Source organism: Amphiura filiformis, chromosome 17 (assembly GCF_039555335.1).
Source record: "Amphiura filiformis chromosome 17, Afil_fr2py, whole genome shotgun sequence".
NCBI lineage: Eukaryota > Metazoa > Echinodermata > Ophiuroidea > Amphilepidida > Amphiuridae > Amphiura > Amphiura filiformis.
The window spans coordinates 29,088,574-29,116,482 of NC_092644.1; the positions used below are offsets into that span (position 1 = coordinate 29,088,574).

General features: G+C 36.2%; 1 protein-coding gene across 2 annotated transcripts; it reads right to left on the reverse strand.

Annotated features, from left to right (window-relative positions):
- Positions 1 to 4,588: 4,588 nt before the first annotated feature.
- On the reverse strand, positions 4,589 to 26,545 carry LOC140137581 (uncharacterized). 2 transcript variants are annotated; one of them, XR_011856868.1, is made up of 6 exons: positions 26,368 to 26,545; positions 16,619 to 16,811; positions 14,118 to 14,177; positions 11,367 to 11,669; positions 8,081 to 8,253; positions 4,589 to 5,570 (listed from the first exon to the last, which is right to left on the reverse strand). XR_011856868.1 is itself a non-coding variant. In XM_072159305.1 (5 exons), exons 2-5 carry the CDS (start codon positions 16,766 to 16,768, stop codon positions 8,158 to 8,160), a joined length of 609 nt encoding a protein of 202 aa, XP_072015406.1. In that variant the 5' UTR covers positions 16,769 to 16,811; positions 26,368 to 26,545; the 3' UTR covers positions 8,045 to 8,157. The 2 variants fall into 2 exon arrangements, 1 of the variants encoding a protein (XP_072015406.1); XM_072159305.1 differs by lacking the exon at positions 4,589 to 5,570 and having other exon boundaries at positions 8,045 to 8,253.
- Positions 26,546 to 27,909: the final 1,364 nt, after the last annotated feature.

A 27,909-nucleotide genomic window follows, 5' to 3' on the forward strand; every position in this document is an offset into this window, starting at 1 on the left:
GATATCAGCAGTAGATAGCTCTAGCTATACCTTATTCACTTTACCATCCGAAGTAGATAGATACTTTATCACTAAATATTGTTATCAGCAGTAGATATCTACTTCATCAATGTTACTAGCAGCAGTATGTAGCTACTTCATCAATATTGCTATCAGCAGTAGATAGCTGCTTCATCACTATTGCTATCAGCAGTAGATAACTACTTCATCAATATTGCTATCAGCAGTAGATAGCTACTTCATCAATATTGCTATCAGCAGTAGATAACTACTTCATCAACATTGCTATCAGCAGTAGATATCTACTTCATCAATATTACTAGCAGCAGTATGTAGCTACTTCATCAATATTGCTATCAGCAGTAGATAGATGCTTCATCAATATTGCTATCAGCAGTAGATAACTACTTCATCAATATTGCTATCAGCAGTAGATAGCTACTTCATCAATATTGCTATCAGCAGTAGATAACTACTTCATCAACATTGCTATCAGCAGTAGATAGCTACTTCATCAATATTGCTATCAGCAGTAGATAACTATTCATCAATATTGCTATCAGCAGTAGATAACTACTTCATCAACATTGCTATCAGCAGTAGATAGCTACTTCATCAACATTGCTATCAGCAGTAGATAGCTACTTCATCAACATTGCTATCAGCAGTAGATAGCTACTTCATCAACATTGCTATCAGCAGTAGATAGCTACTTCATCAACATTGCTATCAGCAGTAGATAGCTATATACTTCATCAACATTGCTATCAGCAGTAGATATCTACTTCATCAACATTGCTATTAGCAGTAGATAGCTACTTCATCAACATTCTGTAGTAGATAACTAATTCATCAAGATTGATATCAGCAGTAGATAGCTCTAGCTATACCTTATTCACTTTACCATCCGAAGTAGATAGATACTTTACCCATTGCTATATATGCAATAAATTGCTATATACTTCCATCACCAAAACTGCTGAACCTTCTGTTCCTTCCTTGTACATAAGTTGGTTGAAATAAAGAAATTATTTAATTTAATCAGATCTTACAGATAGAACATTGAAGTCACCTGCAGGACAATGTATGCATGTTTGCATGAGACAACATCGCCGGCGGTGTAATTATTTTTAATTAGATCGATATTACATGTATATACACTGTAAATCCAAGTGTTTAGGGTTTTGTAACACTTTTAAACATTGCAAGGTGTTTCATTTTTCATTTTCACAGTTAAGGTATAGGACACCTAAACACCAAAGTAAACACAAAGTAAACACATAAACACAAAGAGTAAACCTAATTATGAAAGTATTTAGACAAACATTCAACATGTTTACTTTCAAAATTGTTTAGAAAGTAAACACACCAAACGTTTACAAAGTAAAAACATGTGCATTTACTTTCCGAACAATATGAAAGTAAACATGTTGAATGTTTAAAATCTAAATACTCTCATGTGTTTACTCTTTGTGTTTATGTGTTTAATTTATGTTTACTTTTGGTGTTTAGGTGTCCTACACCTTTACTGTGTATAAATGAAAAATTAAACACCCTGCAATGTTTAAAAAGTGTTACAGAAACCCTAAACACTCGGATTTACAGTGTCAAGTGATAGTTTTTATAGACATATCAATTAAACTATAAAATAATCATGACATTAACCTAGATTTTGTTTCTAGTTTGAAGTTATGCAGATGTTGCACAGTTTCAATATTCACATATTTGACCTACTGATCAGAAGTTTGCAGAGCAAAGTTTAAGCTACACCGATGCACTGGTATTTTATTCTATAGCCGCATATTTAATCAAAGTATTCTATTCTAGCCAATATTACACGGAATTCCATGCATTTTGTTGCAGTTCTGCCACGAGTACATTAAGATAATATCTGAGACTATTATACCTAGCCTCAGGTAATATTATTGCCCGCTTCTTTAGTTTTGTTATGATCATCTCCAGAGCATAGCGAACTTGATTATTTGGCATAATAATGTCGATTTACCAGCACCGGGATCTCCGCGCATATCAGGATATAATGATAACTTCACAAGTGCATGCCCGCCGTTGGGGGAGTGGTCACTGTTTTGTGTTCTCCAGTGCAGTATTTGCCCTGGATTTTTGACTCGAGTTGTGCAATTTTCGTATATTAAAAACAAGTCCTTTTTTTCAAATAATTAAAGCCATTAGGTTTTAGCATGGCAAAGTAACAAAGATAAATGCTCAGAGGTAAAACGGCGGGTAAAACGGCCTTGTCGTCGCGACACCCATCATCAAATTGAAAAAAAAACAAGACGACCATCATGGCACGACATATCCAGCAAACACAAAATTGTTTTCGTTTTATAAACGTGTTTTGGTTTTAGTCAAAATGTTTTATTAACCTTTAAATATCGGGTTATAAAAATGGTCATGCAGACGTTCTTATACGTTCTAGCAAAAACACTACAACAACATTTTAAAAATGTTGTCACAATATTATTGTAGCAAACAGTTTTAAAAAAATCAACCCTTAAATAACATCACGTTAGAAAGTTTTGCAAAGTTTTCAAAAATATTTTTGAATGTTATTCACCTTTTATAACCCAACATTTAAGCGTTTTCTTTTTGTGTTTGTTAGGGTTTCTGCAAACAGTAATGGAATCACAAGTTATTCGATTTTTTATTTTTTATTTCAACTTATTGTATAGTTTTGTAACAAATGCAATGGTCAAATACGGATTTCTATACAATTATTTCTTATATAGTTATAGGCCTACATCATTATAATAGCTGTCCTTGATTTGCGCACACCTCTAAATTAGTCCAATAGATTACCATAACCATCGTGCAATTCGCAAATTGTGTTAAATTTGCCGTATTTGGCAGTACTTATTTTGTGGGAAAAGGTAATTGGACTTTTCAACTAAATGAGGAGTGTTGTTGAAATTGTTGCTGAGTGTTGTTGATATTGCTCATCAATTAGAAATGATTTATAGGATATTTTCTTTTTCCTTTTTTTAAATTTCCATGATCAATCGAAATGATTTTACACTGTACTGATCGACTCTCTAAATGAGTGAAAATCCAGTCTTGTGGAGAGCCTCCATATAGGCCTATGCGTTTCACCACTACCGTGACTACTGCTTTGGAGAAAAAAATGAAACAAAAAACATAGGCCTCAGCACCACCTTATTTACACGCGATTTACATCGATCATCATATATGGTCAATATGCGATGTTGAGGAAATAATTTATAGCATTTCAAATTAATTTTCATGATTACAAATTTTGTCACGACTAATAATTATTAATTTTTAATGACAAATTAATGAATAATAATCAAAATCAAAATTCAGTTGTGAGATTGGTTCATGTAATGGAAAATATTTGTAATGATGAAAATTAATTTGCAATAAATTGATTCTTCAATATCCCAAGCACATTTTCAGAGTTGACACGATTGAGTCACATTTTGACATGATTTCGAATTAACTTTGACGAGAAATCTAGCGATATCATATCTTATTTTACTAGATCTATAGTCAAGTAACAAGATATTAAAGAGTTGTATTGTTGCATATTACAGTCAACAACGGTGGGCATCGCCTTATTCAAAATTATGTGGAGATGCTGTTTCTGATATTGAACACACGTGATGAATAAAAATAGTTTGAGTTCTTATGGTGGTACTATACTACACCCTTGATAAATTTGTAACTATTTTTGCATTTTTCTCAAAAAATAATAATACACTGGTAGCAAAAGTTATGTATATTATAGGGGCAAGGAATCCAGTTACTACACTGGCACGTTATTTATGATAAGAAAAAAGGTACCGCTAGAATGTACCTCATTTCTTATCATAATTATATAATGAACCACTTGTCTTGAATCACTGTTTCAGTGAAGTATAGTTGGATTCCTTGCCCCTATAATACATAACCTTTGTTACCAGTGTGTAGTTATTTTTTTTGACAACAATGCAAAATTAGTCACAAAATTTATCAAGGGGTGTACCACCTTAAACATTTAAAAATCCATTTATATAACATTATGCTTGCAGACTCAACATCGCGGAGTCGACTACACACACATGAAGTTCGATTCTCATAATGCTGTCAGTGCGTCAGACACTATAATATTACTAGTAATAGCTAGTAATTCTTCCGAACCCCTCATATTATAAAAGCAGCAGTCTATATAATACAAAATCTCATAAAATCTGAGTACATGCCTATTCTTGACCAGGACATCACATCTTTCCAGGAACTGGACCATTATGCCTTAAATTGCATGTATGGTCAAAGAAGTGCTCGTTGAGACCTTTTGCACCACCTTCTGCTACTCCGCTTTTATTTGTATCATATTTTTTGTTGGAATTTATCATATTTTTGTAGCTTTATGTTATGGGTATGGGTTCATTTTAGGTTATGCATGGTGCGTATCTTTATCACGTGATCTTTATTCCAAATATTGAAACGTTTATTTAAATACGTTTTCGCTCACGAAATATATTTTTGTTGTTAAAATTCCAACAAAAAGACAGTTTGTCTCTAACATGTTAAATGCATGTCATCATGCACCCGATGGCTCAAGAGTTTAGTGCCCAACCCTATTTTGAAAATTGGACGCATGCAGTCAGATGCCACGGGAATATACCACTTCTTCTTTTCCAATGCTACAAATAACAACTAAATCAAAGTGTGCAGTTTTTGAATTAATATAAAAGTTTTATCACAGGTTCTGTGGTATTATGTATATGCCTTTATACCCACCCCAAGCGCGCTTTTTGAATCGCAAACTTGCCGGTGTGATGTACAATTATTGATTCGCAAACGGTGTAATGCAGTGATGGATGGACTCGTTTTATAGTCAATTTAGGCAAACTCTATTAAATACCAAATTGCTTTACTCAGATTAGAGAATGAATTTGGAGAAAACCTTCTGATAATTAAAAACACTCGCTAAGCAGCAAGACCTTCCCTCTAAGCTTTTAATCCGATAAGCTGATTATCTATTTGTTTTCATGAATTGGAAGATATTCTTTGATGTATTACTGAGCTCAATCATCTGAAATTACTGGAGCGTGAGCCACCCAGGCTGGTGGCTCAGCATAGTATTTTATTAACAGAAGGTTTTCTCCAAATTCGTTTCCTAATGATACACGAATGTGGAAAATAAGGTAAACTACTTGTTAATATTCATAAAGATTAGTTGATCCAAAAGATAAGTTGGTCCAAACAATGGAGGTCATGGCGGTTCACGATGTTTCACATCAACATTGACTAGTCACGATCTTTCATTGTGCTTTAAAAGTTTAGGCACTAAGCAGTTGTTACGCTCTCCCTGGTTGTCAAAGTCTCGGTAACGTTTTTTACGTTATTCCCTTTCAAGCAGTTTATACGTCAGCCTGTATAGTTGTTACGTCGCTCCCTGGTTGTAAAAGTCTTAATGGTTTTTACGTTATCCCTTTTCAAGCACTGCATACGTCTGCCTGTGTAGTTATTACTTTAAGTCTCTCCCTGATGGCAAAGTCTTAAAACGTTTTTTTACGTTCAATCCGGTTTTAAGCACTTCATATGTCTGCCTGTGTAGTTGTTACTTTAAGTCGCTCGGCCCTGGTTGTAAAAGTCTTAATGTTTTTCTGCCTCCGCCAGGAGGTAGTATGATTTGAAATTTACACCTAAAATGCCGCACATTGCGCGGCATATAGGCCGATTGTACAAATTTATATTCTGACAAGTACTCTAATTTCCGCCCAATATCGAGAGCCCAATATATATCCCCACCACTTTGCGCCATACATAAATTCGCCTATCGCCATTTCCGAATGTTCAAAAGGTAATCACGCTTCCTCAGCATGTGCAATAAATTAGCATTAAAGTTAATATTATTCTATAGGGATTCTAGAAACACCTAGCACGTGGCGCCAATGGTGCGAGTCTATCAAGCTCATGAATTATGCATTAGAATTTTTCAAACTCATATGTTGTATAATTGAAGACCGAATTAAAAAGACTAGCTTGCGTATGCCGTCCTGTCAACCAGACCAAAAATGCCATACTGCGCAGGTCAGCAACCAATCACGGCGCGCCTTTGTCATGACGTCAGACGCAAACAAGTATTTTTAATTCGGTATTTAATTATGGGTTGTAGCCTCATCATGGAATAAAGATAGAGCACATCAGCAATATCGTAGAAATCAAGTCGGACAACCGTTATGCTGTGTGTGGCAATGGGAAAACACATTAAACAAGGTTTAATTTCATGATTACATGAAACCTGATTATCAATGCAAAAACTTTGGCTGGAGAAGTTGAAGCTGACGTTCATGGCGACACTTTGGATGTGATAATTTGACATCATGGATTGTTTTGTGCAAAATTTGAGGTATTTTTGTGTCATTTAATACGCGGTGAGTCAGCAGGCCGACTGACATGCATGCTAGGCTCGACTAGGCCGCAATCATTGTGCATGCGTGTCTACATCATAATAATAGGTTGAAATGATGGGATTGAAAAGACCGGCTAGCTATTTGATTTCTCTGCATACGAGATGTATGTGCTGTGCCGTGTTCAACTATGATGCGCCTAGCCGCGCCTATGGCCGGCTTCATTGCTGTTCAAATCATGTACTAAAGTATTGCAATTTTATTGTGTTGATATAATTCGGAATAATTCGTTTTAAAGTATTTGCTTCCCATGCGTGGTTGGTCATGTTGGTGGTATGTATGTCAGTTTTTTACATTCTACTGAGTACTGTTGCAATATTTTTGTATGCATACCCATGACCGTTTCAAGACTATGACTGAGAAATTTGCTTTTTGTTTGTTAAGATAAAAATAAAAATAAAATGCAAGAATCATCTTTCCCCACACAATACTTCTTACAAACAAGGTGTTGATATTGGCCCTTTCGATGCAAAACAAAGCACAAATGAAGGAAAGAAAACAAAACAATAATGTTTTTGATTTTTATTCAATTACACATACAAAAAAGTAATGGCCTATGAAAAGACCCCCCTAAATATAATAATATTAATATTATTTTAGTCCTGAATACAAAATGTAATAAACAAGCATAAAAGAATCTGATACGAAAATCTGTTACTCTGAAACGTTACAATTGTAATTTTCAGTCAAAAAATCCACAAGAAATGACTCTTGATACAACTTAGGCCTATATTTAAAAAAACAGAAACGGCTGCCTGCATCTGGAACTCTTCATATCTGAAAGTTTGAAGGTCTTATTTCATACATCAGAATTATCTGCAAGATGGCTTTAGGTGACCGTAGCCCTATTGGCTAATGCACAAATTTAGATTTTCTTTCTATTTAAATAATACTATAGTATGTTAAAGCTTATGCCCTGTAGATTACATTCGGTTCTTGAGATATGGCCTGTCAAAATGGCGCGAAACAAAAAAAAAAAATTGGCAACAACTTTCTTTTTATTTTCTATATTTTTGCAGTTTCCAGTTGCCAGATGATTTTCTAATTACATGCATGAATTATGCAAAGTAAAGATTTCAGATAATCAGATACAATTAAAAGAGCTATGGCACTGAGGCATGGTAGGCTATGGGTAGAACACACACTCTACTACAAAATTACGGTTGCGTTTTGGCAAATTTCAATTTGCATAATTAATCAGGGCCACTTATTAGAAAAGTTGATTAGGGCCCAAATTAATTATGCAAATGGAAATTTGTCAAAAAAGGCATCCATGGGTTTTATATCTTATTTTGTAGCCGATCTGAACATTTTACTTTGTATAACTCTTGCATATATAATTAGAAAATAAGGCCTACCTGACAACATTGCATAACAAAAATAAAAGAAAGCCATTTTGACAGGCCATATTTTGGTAACCGAATATCCGATTAAAATAAAATTTTCAGTCTTGTAATCAGTAGAGAATGGGCTCACATATTTCAATCAGACAAAAATCTATATCCAATAGCGTTACCTTAAAGCTAGCATTATAAGTGTCTCCTTAACTAATAACAAAAGGTGCCCATTTGTATCTTGGAGGCATTGTCTTTTTTAAAGACATTTCTTGTTTACGTTATCCCTTTTCAAGCACTTCATATGTCTGCCTGTGTAGTTGTTACTTTAAGTCGCTCCCTGGTTGTAAAAGTCTTAACGTTTTTTACGTTATCCCTTTTCAAGTACTTCATACGTCTGCCTGTCTGACATTGTTTTTACGATCGTGTCCGTTAGTATCTGCATCTGACATATAAACGTGTTCCATGTTGCTATTAAGATAGCCCTGAAATAACAAAAGGTAAATATGTAATTACAATTACAATCATCATTGTTTGATCTTTGGTAGTTATTTGTTTGTTATGTGTATGTGGGTGCGTGGTTGTGGTGGGTGGGTGTGTGTGTGTGTAGGGGTGGGGGTGTTGGGACGCAAATTGGGGTAGGGGATTCTCGCGTGATGGTATCTGTATCACGGGAGGTGTGTGGATGTGGGTGAGTACGGTATGTGCCGAAAACCGTTACTGTCATCTTGCATGATGTGTATCGAAATATCCGGATTTGAGCAACGTCTGCCACATAGTCGTTATTACAGCAAGAGATACCGCAAAATGCTAGCATTATGCAGCATGAGATTTAGCCCAAATACCGGCGTATTTCCAGCAAAAGAGTATGCCCATCTTGAATGCGGCATCGGAAAGAGATTCTCGTTTAATACTGACTTTCCAACAAGAGCCCCTGACCAAATACCGGCATGACATACAACAATGGATACAGCACATGATGCCGTCGCCAAACAAGAGATTAGTGTCAGAGATTATGTCCAATTGCCGGCATTTATACAGAAAAAGATTCTGCCCAATTGCCGGCATTTCACCAAAAGATTCTGCCCAATTAATACCGACATTACAGCAAGAAATTATACCCAAATGCCGGCATTACAGCAACCTGAATTGCAGCAAGAGCCTCTGCCCAAATACCGCATTACAGCAAGAAATATACCCTAATACCGGCATTCGGTAACCTGGACATTGCAGCGAGAGCCTCTGCCCACATACCGGCATTACAGCAAGAAATTATACCCTAAATACCGGCATCCGGCAACCTGGACATTGCAGCAAGAGCCTCTGCCCAAATACCGGCATTACAGCAAGAAATTATACCCAAAATACCGGCATTCGGCAACCTGAACATTGCAGCAAGAGCCTCTGCCCAAATACCGGCACTACAGCAAGAAATTATACCCTAAATACCGGCATTCGGCAACCTGGACATTGCAGCGAGAGCCTCTGCCCAAAATACCGGCATTACAGCAAGAAATTATATACCCTAAATACTGGCATTCGGCAACCTGGACATTGCAGCAAGAGCCTCTGCCCAAATGCCGGCATTACATCAAGAAATTATACCCTAAATACCGGCATTCGGCAACCTGGACATTGCAGCAAGAGCCTCTGCCCAAATGCCGGCATTACATCAAGAAATTATACCCTAAATACCGGCATTCGACAACCTGAACATTGCAGCAAGAGCCTCTGCCCAAATACCGGCATTTCAGCAAGAAATTATACCCTAAATACCGGCATTCGGCAACCTGAACATTGCTGCAAGAGCCTCTGCCCAAATACCGGCATTACAGCAAGAAATTATACCCTAAATACCGGCATTCGGCAACCTGGACATTGCAGCAAGAGCCTCTGCCCAAATACCGGCATTACAGCAAGAAATTATACACTAAATACCGGCATTCGGCAACCTGAACATTGCAGCAAGAGCCTCTGCCCAAATACCGGCATTACAGCAAGAAATTATATACCCTAAATACTGGCATTCGGCAACCTGAACATTGCAGCAAGAGCCTCTGCCCAAATACCGGCATTACAGCAAGAAATTATACCCTAAATACCGGCATTCGGCAACCTGGACATTGCAGCAAGAGCCTCTGCCCAAATACCGGCATTTCAGCAAGAAATTATACCCTAAATACCGGCATTCGGCAACCTGAACATTGCAGCAAGAGCCTCTGCCCAAATACCGGCATTACAGCAAGTAATTATACCCTAAATACCGGCATTCGGCAACCTGAACATTGCTGCAAGAGCCTCTGCCCAAATACCGGCATTACAGCAAGAAATTATACCCTAAATACCGGCATTCGGCAACCTGAACATTGCAGCAAGAGCCTCTGCCCAAATACCGGCATTACAGCAAGAAATTATACACTAAATACCGGCATTCGGCAACCTGGACATTGCAGCAAGAGCCTCTGCCCAAATGCCGGCATTACAGCAAGAAATTATACCCTAAATACCGGCATTCGGCAACCTGGACATTGCAGCAAGAGCCTCTGCCCAAATACCGGCATTACAGCAAGAAATTATACCCTAAATACCGGCATTCGGCAACCTGGACATTGCAGCAAGAGCCTCTGCCCAAATACCGGCACTACAGCAAGAAATTATACCCTAAATACCGGCATTCGGCAACCTGGACATTGCAGCAAGAGCCTCTGCCCAAATACCGGCATTACAGCAAGAAATTATACCCTAAATACCGGCATTCGGCAACCTGAACATTGCAGCAAGAGCCTCTGCCCAAATACCGGCATTACAGCAAGAAATTATATACCCTAAATACTGGCATTCGGCAACCTGAACATTGCAGTAAGAGCCTCTGCCCAAATACCGGCATTACAGCAAGTAATTATACCCTAAATACCGGCATTCGGCAACCTGAACATTGCTGCAAGAGCCTCTGCCCAAATACCGGCATTACAGCAAGAAATTATACCCTAAATACCGGCATTCGGCAACCTGGACATTGCAGCAAGAGCCTCTGTCCAAATGCCGGCATTATATCAAGCGTCTGCCTGGACATAGAGCAAATTAATACAACATATGCATATGCAACTAGCAAGAGATTCAGTACAATTAATGTTGGCATTACACGAGGGCAAGAGATTCTGTTCAAATGCCGGCATTTTCCCTAAGTATAGGCCTATACACAGGATATACCGGGATTTTGATATTCTGATGAATATATTATTATGTCGTTTGCTTTTGATGCACGGAAATCTGCGATCGGAGTGTGCAATATGCCTACATGTTTCGTGTTTAAATTTTAGCACCTTCAAGTTTCGCTTGACGAAATGTTGGTATCTCGGCACCTCGACACTCCAACGTGTTAATTTCTATGATTTTACAAGACGTTTTATGCGATTACATCATTAAAATTTATATCGTTCCGAAAGGGTCCGAATTCGAAAATCAACGTCGAAAATAACGTTGTCACAACACGAATACGAGTCCACAAATTAACGTAGGCCTATTTACAAACGTGAAAACGTAGTGTGTTGCCGGAATAGTTTATCTTAGCAATAGCCTACGTCATCTTGCAGCCTACCTTTGGAGGTCTGGATTCACAACAGCAATTTAACCATGCGCCATAGCAAGAACAAATTAGCAGGATCAGACCAAATAGCACCACAGCGCCCTCTATAAGTAGCCCAGTCAAAACTATTGTGTCCTCGTCTTTTTCAGCATCACCAGATCCAGGAGTAGCGCCATCACCATTTGTTATTTCTCCATTGTTATTATCGTCCATGGTGAGATCAAATTCTATCCAGAAGGAGATAGCTGCTGTAATTGCCAGACAAGCAAGACTGCACAGGATTGATGACAGACACAAGAACAGGAATAGTCCACCCTGTGAAGACAAGAAGACAGACAGGACATAAGGTAAGGGTGAAACCTTTGAGGTATATCTTATTCGCGACCAGTGGTCGTGGTCTTACATTTATTATATCATCATATATTATGAGGATGTTGACCACCCTACAAAATATGAACAAAATTATGCTTCGGACCCCACCTTGTATTTATTTATTTATTGCAAAATCTTCGACCCTCCCAAACGACAATAACGACCCCTCAAAGCTCTTCAAATAAGATTATATAAGGTCCTATCATCTAAATGATATATCTTTAACTTTACTACACTCATAGAAATTGTTCGTTGGCATTACTCAGTAAGTTGATGTAAGTCGTTGCGTCAACTTTCCGAGTAATGCCAACGCGTACAATTTTGAGTAACGCTGACTCGATATCATTATGTTGGTCGCACTCATTTGCACTTACTTTATTGAGTTGTTACAACTCAGAAAATGAAACTAGCCTAGGTTAGCATAATTTTCTAGAGGTGTGCTATAGTATACAAAATTGTGCACTGATTACAAAAATAAATATTTGAATACTGCTAATTGTGCAGAAAATGATCAAATTTGAAATTACGTGAATTAAGTAACAAAGTACCAAATTGGAATAACTCAAAACAATAAGTACCAGTAACTTAATATGAACGAGTTACATCAGCTTACATGTTGAGTTACAATAACTCAACTAATTGGTTCTTTGAACCTTGTTTATTTTCTAAGTTCCTGAACTTGAATTCAGAAGTTGGCATTACTTAAAAGTTGACGCAACGACTTACATCAACTTTTAAGTAATGCCAACAAAGTTGATTAGTTGACGGAACTTTTGAGCTTTTTCAGCATTTTTTAAGTTCGGATAACTAAAATGAATTTTGTTTTGGCAACTTTTACACTATTTTTGAGTTGTCCAAACTTACTCCTTTTGAATTGCGCCATCAAGGCGAACAAGTCATTTCTATGAGTGTGCGTACTTGTATTGCAAAATGTGAGCCACAAGTGCATCAATGTTTCACGCCTATAATAAAATAGTTTAATATTGACTATGCAAAGTTTATCATTTTTTATGTTATTCTTTACACGCATGGCTCTACAAAACTATGTTGGTAAAGGTGTCCTTTTTTAATATGATCAGAGCTTTTACTTCCTCATCAAACGCGGGCATCAAACTTACTCACTAAGTTCGTCAAGATTTATTGAACCAAGCAAAAGCTAACACTTTACTTTTGCAATAAATCTATTGGTATTCTGGATAAAGCCACTTTCCATTCATAATGCCAGTGAGAGGGTTTTCCGCATTACTCGGTATTGACTCACTAAATCTTCCGGGTTGTTATCCTTGATATGAAAATTCTTGTTATTATTTGTTATTTATTCACAATATTTAATTTCAACAGGGTAACCTGCTCAATAAAAAATGATTTTCAGCAGGGCCCTGCATAACGCATAAAACAAAGTTTTACATAGTTTTTCAAGAAATTTTTCGATGTCCGAAAGCATGAATCTGCAAGCGTCACACATAGGCCTATACACTTGTTTGTGTGACGCTGGAGTTTTTTTTTATACAGTCGTCTCAGGTTAAAGTAAAGCATTCAATAAAAATATTTATATTATAATATTAGTAGTAATGAAATTACAATAATTACATTTATTTATTACTGGCCAATTTTGTGCCTATTTTTGCATTTTCTCAAAAATTATAGCGCATTGGTGACAAGTAAGATATGTATATTATAGGGGCAAGGACTACAATTACTGCACTGAAAATTCAGCAACTCAAGACAAGCAGTTATTGATTTATTGATCAAATATTGGTTTTCCCTCATTTTTTTTTTTTTTTCCACAACTGTTGTCTGTGCTGAAATAAAATTTATAGTGCAGTAGTTGTAGTCCTTGCCCCTATAATATATAATATCTTACTTGTCACCAATGCGCTGTATTTTTTGAGAAAAATGCAAAAATAGGCACAAAATTGGGCAGGGATATAGTACCCCCTTAATGCACTCACAGTCACATCTCGACATAATTATAATGAGGGCTCACTTAATATTGAACAATTCTGATTTGGGATCTACCGCCCCTGGTCTACCGGTTTAATGGATTTGGTCCTGAGTTATTTGAACGTTATTTATCATGTTTATGCTAAAAATATCTGATATCGGGACTGCTATCTTCAGTAGATAGCAGTATGTGACAGGATACTATTCTCAAGGGCAATCTTGAAAAATACTAGAATATCTTTATTTAGCATATTAAAATAGTAAAATGTGTGCTTGAATTAACTTCTTTACAGTGTCTTGCATCAGCAGTGGTCCCAACGGGGACACCTACCCGCTATTGTTATATTACATCTCCTGGTTATGTTACAGAAACTTGTTGGGGGGGGGGGGGGGTATAATAAATCGAATTATACAGTGCTTTAGCTTTATGCCAATGTATTATCTTACCACTTTGAATTCCTTGACGGTTCGGACCATACAAACACCAAATAAACCGGTCAAAACAGCCTGAAAAAGAAAGAGATGAATTATTTAGAATTCGTTATATTTCACTTGCTATTTGTAAACATGGTTTTCAATTGAATAGTGTAAAAATATTCATAAATCGGCATTTTATGTGAAATAATGGATGGGAGTTATTTTTGTAATAAGCTTGTCTTGCAGCTAACACACGCACACGGTGATCAACGATGGTATGAAAATTGGTATTTTTACAACCATTTATTATTTTCTCAAAATAAACGAGTGGCTATGCACATTATCTAGTTTTTAGGGAGTAAGTTTCAATGCTGTGGGACAATGTATTTCATAATATCGGCAGAATCCTGAATCATATCAGTCAATCAGGGTTAGCGTAATCCGGAGCGTAATATATACGATTAGGTCGAAGAGTCATATAACCGATTAATTTCAGGCTATTCCATAGACTCAATTCATTCAGGCTGGTGACGACAGATGACTGCTTTCGTGAAGATCTAATTGTTATTGCGCCCTCTTCAACTTCAGACTTCTTTTCTGTGTCGGATAACACTATTAAAAGTTATTGACGTGATTTCAATCAAATTTGCGCAAAGAAAACATGCATGTCAACTGAAATTCAGCAGTCATGTTCCATATGAAAAAGTACAAACACCTTGAAGACTTTGATATTGAATATCCTTTTATAATTTAAACAAGAACTGTCTTTAAAAAAGACAACGCCATAGATGAAGATCGCGTTTCATAATTTTGCATTGACAAGTACTTGGAATGCTGATAATTTTTTGTGCATGGCATAACTAATCAGGCGGGAAATATCGTATTTATTGGTAAAACCCATCAATGAAATACTAGGAAATACTCGAGAATTTTCATGTTGAAACCTGAATTGAAAAAAGCGTGCTAAATAGGTCTACACGACAATCCAACAATCTATATTCAGACGACCTTAAGAATGTTTGCTGCTCAAGGGTGATCATATCAACCAAGTTTCATGATAATCCAAATATCTATGTAAATGAAACTAAAAACATATACTGCAAAAAATCGCCATATACCATGTAGGCATATGTCTTAGAAAGTGTCTTGCAATTAGACATGTCTTCAACAAGACAACTTAATGCTCAATTGAGACATGTTATACAGTGGCGTACCGTGGCCGCTCCTACCCCGGGGTCTGAAGAAAGTTAAATTTTGCCGCCCCATTCATCAACAGCCCGAAAAGGTTGACCCAATTTTTTCCGGTGGTTTGAAAAAGTGAAGTGCAAAAAAAAAAAGGATTATAGGCGCCCTAAAAGCAACACATTCTGATATATAGTATACTATTTTTTCTAACATTTTGATACCTTTTTACAAGTGTTTTCTTTAGTAATTCTTTTTGCCGCCCTTCTTCTTCTGTCGCCCCTTCGCTCTCGCCCCCAAAGCCACTCCCAAAATACGCGCATATATCTGACCACAATATGCAAAATCAAAAAGTGTTGCACGTCTCATGACATGACGTGTCTTAGACTGTGTGTTCAGACAAGACGACGTGAACAGTGAATGTTTATGTTTTATTGGCATGTCTAATTGTAGCTAATTGTTAGCAAGAGACAATTTATTATAAAATACGATATAGGCCTAGATACGGTTTTACAGTGTATAATCTGCAATGAATCTCTATACTCTTTCCCCCAGCTTTTTCCCTTTCTCGTATCACACTATCGAAAATGATAATATCCCAATTACGTTTTTATAGACATCACAATTTACTCGCTTATCAAGAATATGGCATATGTTTCGGTTATCTATCATGTCTATAAACATTCAAATTATTACATCGAGCTGTGGCATTTGATCTTTTAAGAATTGCTTGTTTTCATTGGCATGTTTTATGTGCTGATAAAATGTAGCTGGGATGACCTCTTCTTCAGTCTCAGCTATAGCACAGATGATGATGTTGACGACGTGATTTATTTTCTATCTCTGTGATACCATAATAATTCGATTGCGATGAAAGATTCTTTCGCTTAGAAGCAAGTTCCGGGACAGATAGTATTGAATCGGGCACTTCCCTGATTGATTGAATGAATGAATGTTTAGTTTTTTTTTTGTAAACATTTACATATTCGGTTGCGCTTCCAAGCCGATTTTTGTTGACTGTGGTCTTATATAAAAGATCTTCAACCCGGGTCTTCAACATAGAATTTTACCTCAACCTGCACTCTGAGCGTAAACTAAAACCTTGAATACCTTCCCTATAGTTACCATCATATATACATGTATCCTGAATGGCGACAGTAAAGGATGTAGTGGGGTATGGCCAGTGCTAGAATTGCAATTCAATAAAAATTCGGTTTTTGAGCAAGGGGCATAAACATATAACTTTTTGAGGCTCTATCACCCCCGAGCGCCTCTGATCACTGAGAGTAGGCCCTATATTAATTATTATGAATGCAATATCGTCACTAAATATGTTTTACTTTACTTACAAAAAGTCCACTCCACGCTGGTGCAGCAAAATCGAAGAGAAATTCTGCTCTACATCCAAAATAGCAACTGACAAACATGGCGATTTGTACTAGTCCAAACACGATGAGTGCAATGCTCACATTCAACGCGTTGCCATATACGTACGCCATCTTGAAATTGGGTTAAAAACTTAGAGAACGTTGTCAATGAAATCTGTATAATAGAAACAATAAAATAAGTTGAAAATTAATTCAATATGACCATTATTCATGTGGTAGGAAATGTAGGGTATTTTATAAGGGTGGGGTAAGGTGAAAGGGGAAAGTTGTCCCAGGCTCCAAATGCTTCGGGACAACATTGACCCCAGGCATTATACCAAAACAAGATATGTGTGATATTTATTGGCAATTTTGTGAATGTAATTTGAATACTTTTGTGGAATCCTTTGCGTCGAATTTGCTATCAGCACGGTTCCAGGAAAGACTTCTAAATGTTATGACATTACAATTTCAAAATGAAGCCTCATTGTGCAGGTATCTTGATTCTGTTTCATATTGATAATGATCTCATTTGTGCGGTGTAGATAATTCAGGGATTGGAGTGATGTTCCTTCAAAATCGGCAAGCGCCCAAAATCGGCAAAAATTGTAAGCATTTAGGGGCCATCCATAATTTTCGCCATTTTCACTTATGCACAAAGCGTGCATAACTTTTACCCCCCTCCCCCCTCGAGTTATGCACAAATTAAATGGCGAAAAATTTGCTGATCCAAAATACTCTGTGGATACCTTTACGGGCGTATATGATGCAACTTTGGTGCGGGAGTACCCACTATTAGTCAAAACATTTTTAGTATCTATGGTCAAAATTAACTGTAGGAATGGTGTGAAGGTCTCCTTGCAACTTTATTTTCTTTTAAGCATGTACTACTGGGTCTCAGAAAACTTACCCAGAATTTAAATCGTGTTTGACGAAAGAGAGACTTGAATTTACTATTTCAACTTTTAGGAATTTTCTGTTGAAAATTAAGGAAAGATGCTGTATAGAGTGCTATAATTAAGTTTTGTATTCAGCAAAAGGTATGTATAGGACTGCTGTGCATAATAAAACATTAAAGATAAAATCACTATTGGTATAATAGAATTTGTTAAAAATTTCATTAACATTTTCTTAGGTTAAAAGAGCGATGAATAAAATGTTGGGAAAATATCATTATTTTACACTTTCATATTTTTTTATTGCTCAAACAAATCGCCATTTTTCTTATGCACACATGCCCAAAATTGTTTACCCCCCCCCCTCTTATGCACGCTTTGTGCATAACTTAAAATGGCGAAAATTATGGACGGCCCCTTACACAAGAGAGTATAGGACCATTCACCCGTCAGTGATATATTAAAAGAGTATAATCGGGGGTGCATGAGGGGACAGGGCCGGATTTACCATTAGGTCAGATGCATGGGCCCGGCCCCCAAATTTCTCTGTGCATCTTCCTTTTCCCGAAAACACCATATTTTAAGGTGAAAATAAGGTGAAATTGCACAAATTTGCGCGCTTCGCGCACAATGGCCCATTCTGTAGCAAGATTCACTTTCGCTCATCTGCATCTAAATTTTAATGCCCCCGCCGCCACCGTTGATTACACCTGAACTAAAACTTGCACTTGGGGGCACACAGTGAGTTTTGGGGCCTCCAAATTTTGGCCTGGCACAGGGCCCCCAAAATGTAAATCCGGCCGAGGGGGGGGGTCTTCCTGGTTGAAGGTATACGGGCATGTGCCATAGTTTTAGGGTACCTTATCAGCGGTTTTGGTATATTGGGCAATTAAGCAATTTATAACAAACATTTATTTGTTTTTTTACACTTTCGCATGTTGATTGTTTGAAGGTTAGCAACTATTTTAAACTGTTACGATTTTGTAGTTCACAAACATTTTCGAAGACCCCCGGCCACCCCCGTATCGCTGCGTGGCAGAAAGTCTAAATGATTTTCGAAGTTTTGCCGCGATTATTGAGATTAATTTGTCAAAATTCGGCCCATTTTAGCAGGTAACTTCGTAAGCTAGGGGCTCATTGGAACAGAGTGGCCCCATCCATCGACATTAAAGCATACAGGACGCTGAAGTGCCCAGCTCAAGTTCGTAATTGTTGAAGCGGTGCATGAATAACGAAGTATCGGATAAATAAAAATCCTTTAAAAGGAATAGGGCGAGCAAATATAGGACGCTTCATAGCATATCGGTTTTAGAAAACGTTGTTCATAAATGTTTATTGAAAGTTGACAAAACATAGGCCTATTTGATATGACAGAAAACGTTTTACGATAATATTTTATATACAACATTGTTATATAAATTTTGTTTGTTTTATAACGTTTTAAAAATATTGTGTGTTTTCGTTTGCTAGGATTTGTATTATAGGCCTAAAATATCATCAGATATTTTACCTTAACAGATAAAAAAAAACTTCTTCTCATCTTCTCTGGTGAGACCCCGGGGGTGAGACAACATAGTTTGGGCTATATTCCCATCGCATCAAATTATGGTGCACAAATTTGAACAAATGAACCATGTTATTTAAACATGAAATCCTGGGCATGAAATAATATTGAAAATCGTAAACATAAAGCAAGTTGCGTGACTGGTGAATCATCACGCACACTGAATATATAATATTTGTGAATAGTATAAATGCGTGGTGTATGCATGTAACTGTTGAACTTGAATTGAAGTCTTGAACTTGACAATATATACTGGTATAGAGATTTGTGTTCTTTTCTGGTTCGTTGGAGTCGGCATGTTCATTTTGACCGTAATCGTTGTATGTTTATAGTGTCAACAAATTTAACGGGTCAAATGGCGCACTCTCAGAGAAGTTTCACGATATTATGCATCCCGATATATGCCTCGCTTGTCGAACTTGACGCTGCTGCAGATACGTATAATAGGCTAAATGTTGGTATAAATAATTGAATCAACATTAACAGAATTAAGTTCAATATGGATGTTGATTATTATTTCAAGAAATAAAAAAGTACCAGAATATTGTCCTTTATATGAAGGATGTTATCTATTATATTATATATATCTTTAATATAGGGTGAATCTAGACCCGTGTACGTTTTTGACATTCCAAAGAGTATTATTTTTTTTGGCTTTTGTAAATTGGACGCATGTTCGAGAGTGAGACCCGTTTCAAAATTGCGCTTGATAAATGTGAAGGAAATCAGCTCAAAAATGCGAAATTACTTGCTCACTCACTGCGCTCGTATCACGTAATAAATAGTATCGTTTTGGGGTTGACATTTAATTTGGAGAAATTGGTCAAGTTAATAATGTTTTTGCACATTTTTTTAAAACAAAAAATGTTTTAAAAGCATTATTTGTTAGAAGAATTGTGTGAATAACACTTTAAATTTAGTGAAAATATTTCATTATGTTTGTGTATAAGAATGTAAGATTTGAAAGTTTCGAGCATCTCAAGATTTTTTTGACCGTCTCAGTTTGAGTTGGAAAAAAAACTCGGGGAAATCACGCTTTCCCATTCAAGGGGTACCATACACGTTATGTACCCATTGAAAACGTTTATACTCGTACTTTGATTTGTGTAAGTTTTATACATGCGATTTTATTCTGATCATGACTAGAAATGCATGGGTCATTCTTCTGCTTTCGTCCAGGTCCATTTCCATGCAGGAGCTTCCAGGCTTTATTTTCTTAGAGCTTTATGTGTGAAAACCTGGACAATGACGATGTTGAGGTCAGATAAATAATTATAGCAACTACTATAGGAGCGGTTATACACGTACATTTAATTAGAAAAAAATAAAGGCATTAAGAAATAAGCCTTTGAAAGTACAGCTAATGGACATTTGTTGTCATATTGTGCCATGTGATTACATTAGATTTTTATTTTGGATTTCTTTTTGGAGGAAGTGAAAGTGGTATATAATTCAATTAGAGAAGCTAATTGTCTAAAAACAATTCATAATCTTAAAATCAGATCGGTTCCTCTTGTGTTTGAAGTCACTATCATTATAGTCTCGTTATAGCATACATGCATGCATTTCCAATTATGCGTTATTAAATTTTCCTGTTTGATCAAATACATTTTCGCAACATCGCACTCTTTTTCATCAGATTTTCACACTTTGAATATTTTCATAACAACACTGTGTCGCCATGTATTGGTATTGTTCTCTTTCAAAGTTGTATTTAACATTTAGTGCGCCCAAATTCACATAAAAACCAAAATAGCAATTGCCAAGGTTGCGAGTTAATTTGTCTGCAGTTGTGCAAATCCATGTTTTTGAAACACCATATAATTTTTACACATTTTCATAATATTTTCCTAACAACACTGTGTTGCCATGCATTGGTTTTACTCTCTTTAACATGTTTAAATTATTGCACAATTTACCATTATAAAGTATGCCCTAATTCACATATTAATAGAAACCGAAATAGTAATGGCCAAGTATAGCAATAATTGTTGCATTTACATTTTTCAGAGTGGTCTAAATATATTTTTTTGAACATCACACAATTTTGCACATTTTTATATTATTTTCCTAACAACGCTGTCACCATGCATTGGTTTTGTTCTCAAAACCAAAATTATATTCGCCATGTTTACATCTAATGTGCCCCCAATTCACATGATTTAACATGTTTAAAGACACCAAAATAACCACAATATTGTCAAGTGTCAGCCATTGCAATTTGCAATGATGTCTACTTTGGTGGCCTTGGGGCATGCAACAACAATTAACATTGTTTAAAAGGGAACAATGACAATGGAATCACAGCAATGCAATATCATGCTTGAATGAATTAAAAAATTGATTCGTGTAATTAAAGCCGGGAATTAAAGGCGTATTTAAATAACATTATTTGTTTCTTGATCTAAGTTCAGGGTAGATGTCTCATTTAAAAGGGCATTTCGTGATCCACAGCATCCTCCTCCCACTTTTCACAAAAAAAGTTGAGATTTTTATACCATTGGAAACCTCTGGCTGCATAATGTTTATGTACAAAAAATTTCTTGCAGATTAATTCATTTAGCAAAAATATCGTGAAATTTGAATTACTTTCAAGTACACCAGAACGAAATTACAAATGGAGTAGTGTAATACACATAATCATGCATAAATCGCCAACACAAAATCGGAATCAACTGAAATTTTGGGAATAAGCTTTTTTCGTGGATATCTATACTGAAAATGTCATAAAAAGTGGATAGGATCACGAAACACTCATTTAAGACAGAATCATCACCACCTCCTAATTAGGGTTAGGGGTTAGGGTCAGTGTTTGGGGTTAGGTTTAGGGGTCGTTTGTCCTAAATGAGACATACAAAGTTCGGTGTTTAGATTGCCTATAACATGTTAACATGGTATAATTAACCAAGTTGGATAAAATTGAACTAATGCTGGGTAATTTTGCCCAACGGATGTTTTACCCAGTGTTCAAACAGTGCATACATCGGCGTTATAAAATAAATGATTTTTTTTGTTCAATTTTATGGATCTATTATGTTTTGTAATGAAACACTATTTTCTAAACACATTCTGTGTAACATTTTTTGCTAAAATGCTATACAATGATGGAATAAAGTTACAGAAAATAGGTGCATACCACCTGTAGAGGATGTCTGGAAATCCAGGGAATTGTCCGATATGAGCCCTTTAAATTCAGGATTTTCGATTTTGGACTATTTTTTGCTTTTGTTTTTTTCATATTTAGATACTTTGAAATCATGACTGAACAAAAAGTCCGGAAATCCGAGTTCCAAGGGGTGTGCGTCTGTTTTCTGGAATAGCCCATTGGTGTCTAAGAGCCTGAGCATATAAATGTTCGCCTTCCAAGTTTGCAAAGGAATATAATTGTATTGATAACAAGAATGTGTAATTGCTAAACACAGTTTTTTTAATGAAGCTTCGCTAATTTCCTATACCCATACGAAATACGGTCGTGAGTTATACAAATAGTAAATTCTATAGCATAAAAGGGTAAAACGGAAGAAACTTTTCTCATCACGAGAACTAAAACCAACCTTTTTTCAATGAATGGCAAGTTTCAAACTCCAAGTTTGTCTAAGATTATGGACATTGGCATCCAAAAGGCAGGGTTACAATCCCACGATGACTGGTCTGTAAAGGTATACGGTATTTTTACTGTGAAGTTCATGCCCTCCATGTTTGTCCTACTGGGCTAAAAGGAGCTGATGCTATTATTCTACAATTTTAAACGAATCTCATCCCTCAGGTATCCTGCAACCCACAAAATGGACAGTCAAGATCCATTGCACTTAAGTTTGTCGTACTTTATTTAGTTAAGCTTCAACACGCGAAACTATTGGGCGATTCCAGTTGAAATCCATACACCCTATATGGAAGATATGACCTTAATCTCCCACACAGGGAGTGTGAATTTCAAATGGGTTTACCTGAATGGGTGCACGATGGGTTACTCCATTTGAAATTTACACCCCATGTGTGAGAGATTAAGGTCATGTCTTCCACAGGGGGTGTATGGATTTCAACTGGAATAGCGCATCACACAAAGGCAAACGATATGTTCAAAAATACACAAACAAGAGTTTTGAACTAAAGTAAAAGCACAAAAGAATCTTATGTAAACAAACAAAAACATTTTTTGTGGCCATGCCATTTCATCTAATTTTTTATTTTCATGGCAACGAAAATGTGTTTAATATAAATAAAATAATAATAAAATTTAATAATAGGCACTATATTTAATATGATTTGCATAAGAATATACTATATTGTTGCGATATAGAACTTGATGTTTTACAAGGAAAGAGTGTGACTTGACTATAACTGCATGTAATTTAATTAACTGATGTGGCCTTTTATGATATGCTTTTATTAAGTTAAGTATCACGATATGCATGGTTTTTGTTGAAAATGATTTTGAAACTGCCGCAAGCAAAACAAGATTCATTAATTTGGTAATTAAGTTGATGAAGCTAAAAAAATGCAAAACAAAAGCAAAAGAGTGCAACTATAGTGGTGGCTTCAGAGAAATGATATATTCGCTCATTATAAACATCAGCTAGTGGGAATAAGCAACGTTAATTTAGCTTCCATCTACCTGTTTTGAATTTCAACGAATTTGTATTAATAATAACAGGGGTTCATATCCCTGATAATAACAACATAAACAACAAAAGGAAATAATATTTCAACGGGTCGTGTGAAATTAATTTTCAAATCTTTATTGTCAAGGTGTCAATTTTGATTTTCACAGTGATACAAAATATATACATGTACACTGACTTTCTTGATTTCCCATGGAAAAAAATACACAGAATTAACTGAGGTCAATGAATTTTCTGCCGCGCCTTTTGCAGAGAGTACGCATGTATATCGATTGCAGAAATACATCGGAACTGAACCCCATTTTGTCTTTCCTTACGCGCAGCTGGTCAACACTTTTGTCTTGATTTTTTGTTCGTTTTTAATTCACAGATTGTGCCATTTATATTTAAAAGAGTCAATCTCGGTTTACTAAAAGATGAAAGATCGGCAGGGTAGCAACCCGAGGGGCCTAATACTGCGAGCAACTGTCAATGAACCCCAAATGACTATAACCTCATCTCGGTAATGTGACGAGATATGGTTTTTTTTATATACATTATAGTGATCGTGATAGAACTTTGTCTTCTGGATGTTGTTTTAATGTAAGTCTCTCGAATCGAATTCATGTCAACATTTGGACAGATGTTTAAAGTGGGGGTAAAATGTACGTGTATGCGCATGTGTTTTATGTGCAAAAATGTTTGTTTTATATTTAGAATCAAATATTTTCTTAAGTTGCAAATGTCGCATTGAATAACTATCAAAATATCCAAAAATATCGGTAATATAAGATCCAACCCAAGAAATACCGTAATCAAATTTCGTTTACTTTGTACATTCAAATGCATAGTTATTTGAAACATATTTCATTACAAAAATCTGTGTGTATATATAACTCACAATTTAATTACTTTCAATTAAGGTAACATATTAACCTGTTTTATACTAAACGTATCTGTGTCATTGTCGCCATCATTTTGATGATTAAAATCTCGTTTAGACCTACCATAAATATGATAAATGATCATGTGAAACAATTATGTCATACAAGTAATGTCATGTCATGCTAATTGAGAAGAAAATGAAGAAACTAAATGTATTATTTCACAGATGTCAGTTGTGATATATCATGCAGTTAAAAACAATATTGTAACACATTTCTCTGATAATTATGTCAATTTCATATCATATTTTAGTACTAATTATTGGTTTCCCACTTATATATATTTCAATAGCGGCTGGCAATATAGGCTATTTCATAAACTTTTGCTTTCAACATTATGTGCGAAATCTATTTAGCTATCGGCGCGGCATGATCGGTGTAACCGTACATACTATCGGCGTGTTTACTTCCCTGGGAAAGTTCCAAAATCAGGAAAGTTATCTTAATCCAAATTATTTCGCTTTGAAGGGCAAGTACCTGTTTGTTAAATGCTGAAATCGACAATTTGTCGGACATATTGCGAAAAGAAGTTACTCTATTTGGATAAGTCAGTGAGCGTAAATGTATTATACATGATTTGTTTAAGGCCCGAGTTAAGGTATCGTACCGTGTATACTCAACTTTTACACCCCATTGATTTTTAACTATGCGCTATTTTGACCTCCCTGTTCTAATTGAGAGTCTAGGGAAGATTGATTCTTGGAAAGATGTGCTCTATGCTTTCGCTTTTTTGATCATTTTAAAAACTGAACAATAATGACAATATCTTCATACATTTAGTTGGCAACTGTTTGCTCATCAGTGCATTTTTTGTGTGAGAATGCCTTTTAATATGTTTACAACATGTTGTATAACAGTTCGCTTCAAAACAGTGATTCGAAAAAAAAGAAGCCACCTTACATTGCGCGCTACACTGCAAAAACAGCAGAGCAACACTTTAATAATAAACACTTGAACACTTTAATGGCTAAGGTTTGTGCAGTGAAGGTAGGCCCTATAGGGGCGTTATTTTATAAACACTAAAACACGTAAAATATGAAGATGTTTATGTTTTTTAACACAAGATAAGTGTTAAAACACTTCGAACATTATGTTAAAAAACATAAACATCTTCACATTTTTATGTGTTTATATAAATTAACATCCCTATATAACTTCACTATACAAACCTTAACCATTAAGTGTTCAAGTGTTTATTAAGTGTTGCTCTGCTGTTTTTGCTGTGTAAGAAATCATTATAAATCCCGGGATAAAAATATAATTGATGTTAAAAAAATATACATTTCTTCAGTAGGTCTACATTAATTTACTACGAGCCTTTATCGAGTAATTTAAAAAACACAATCAATATTGCGTTAATGCTTTCGTTAATATAATATCGTAAGTGAACTATACATTATTTTTGTCATATTTTATTCATATATTCTTAAGCATCAAAAGCGTCCATTGTAATTTCCAACTCGTTTACTTTCCCTTTTGTTAGCTTCCCAGGTATAAGGTATATGGCGCGTGTGTACGCCTCAATTTAAATTACTGTTTTTTCAAGACCCTTTAATTCCACACTCAAATTGGTTGGCGCACGAACATTTGCACTTACCTTTTCTCGGTAAATAAATTCCTGAAGCGATTTTCAAGGTTTAAAAACACCTTGAAGAAGTGAAATTACACACTATTGCTGAAACATTCACAACATGAGAACATTGAACTAAAAAAAAAATGTACTTACATTGTGAAATAGGAGCAGCTGACGCTCAAACGGTGTAGGAACGCAAGCACGACCTGCTATTTGGCATTTGGTCACCTCTGCGTCAGTTTTTGGTCGGTGTCGGTGGTGTTGTCACGGCAGTCTTTCACCACCAAGCATTGCTTCAGGGCACTAGTAATAATCGTCTACTGCGCTCACCATGCTCACTGTACTCGCCAATCACTCTCCCACGCTAAGCTATGTTTACAAACTCAGTGTTTCTATATTGAAAGTATGTTTATACTGGAGTAAACTTTACAGATTTCTAGAATATGATTTAACTCATGTCATTTAAGGCTAGTACTTTGCTGTGCAGGGCCAGGCCAAAATTTGGAGGCCCCCAAACGCACCGTGAGGAAGGTATATATGCACTCAAGTGGCCAAGTTTTTAGATTGTACTATGACATTTGCGCGCGAAGCGCGCGACAAAATTCAATTTTAGACTATTTTAGCCCAAAGCTGAATTTTGTTAGGCCAGTGAACGCGAAGCGCGCAAAATTGTGCAATTTTTGTACCCTATTTTGGCCCAAAATGGTGTTTTTCGGATAAAATAGAAGATGCACACTGCACAGGACAATTTTGGGGGCCCCAAAAAATTTGGGGGCCCTGGGCCCGGGCCCATCTGGCCCTATGGTAAATCCGGCCCTGTTGCTGTGATCACATATCCCAAATCAGAAATCATGTGCAATTTTTATCATTCCGTTCGTCCTCGACCATTTGTCGACATAGTCTGAAGTATTGTCAGAGTCAGACGAATATCAAACGCACCACACCCAACCATGATGCTCATAATTCTCACAAATCTTTTATAGAAGGAGTGCGCGGGTTGAGCGTAGAGGTTCTGTTCTCACCAGTCCAGGTCCCGGGTTCGAGTCCCGGCCGTTCCCAGACGATTCCATATACTCGCTCTTGCAGGTTTCAGGGGTCTTCGGTTTCTTCCTGTATCTAAAACTGGGCTTTCTTCCCTGAGTATATCATGATAATGATCTACTTTGTGTCATATCCCATATCCATATCCTGTATTAAAGTACCAGTAAATCCAAGCACCAACCCAAACCAACCCAACCCAACCCTATAAATGGGAGTAATCTATAGAACATGTCGAAACGTTTGATATGAATTACAAATGTTATTGAAACGTTTTTTATATGAATGACAAATTTCATTAAATAAAATGAAGCAAGCCAAACGAATTATACAAACATGATAGAGTAACAATTTCTCCAAAAGAATAATGTGCACGTATAGCCCATGGCTAAGTAAGTGTATTAAGCAAGAACAGGTTCAAAGTTAAGTAAGAATCCCCGGTGTTTTCTTGTAAACTTGAACTTAGGGTCAGCACCACCAGCAGTCATGTTTTTAAAGCTAGGTTTATCATGAGGCAGAGGGCATTTAGCGTGCCAAAGAGATCCCTTTTCACAACATGTGAAAATATGTCCCAATACTAGTAATTTTAAAAGTTATACGAGCTGATACCGTATCATGCGTGGTAGTGCAGGAACGGGTAAATCAGCATTAATTAGC

Bases quoted from the DNA above. Each gene is read 5' to 3' on its own strand.
- LOC140137581 (XM_072159305.1), bottom strand. From the start codon at position 16,768: ATGGCGTACGTATATGGCAACGCGTTGAATGTGAGCATTGCACTCATC. The intron at 11,670-14,117 runs GTAAGATAATAC...TTGTCTTCACAG, and splicing joins CCGTCAAGGAATTCAAAGTG to GGTGGACTATTCCTGTTCTT. The intron at 8,254-11,366 runs GTAGGCTGCAAG...TTGTTATTTCAG, and splicing joins GTGAATCCAGACCTCCAAAG to GGCTATCTTAATAGCAACAT.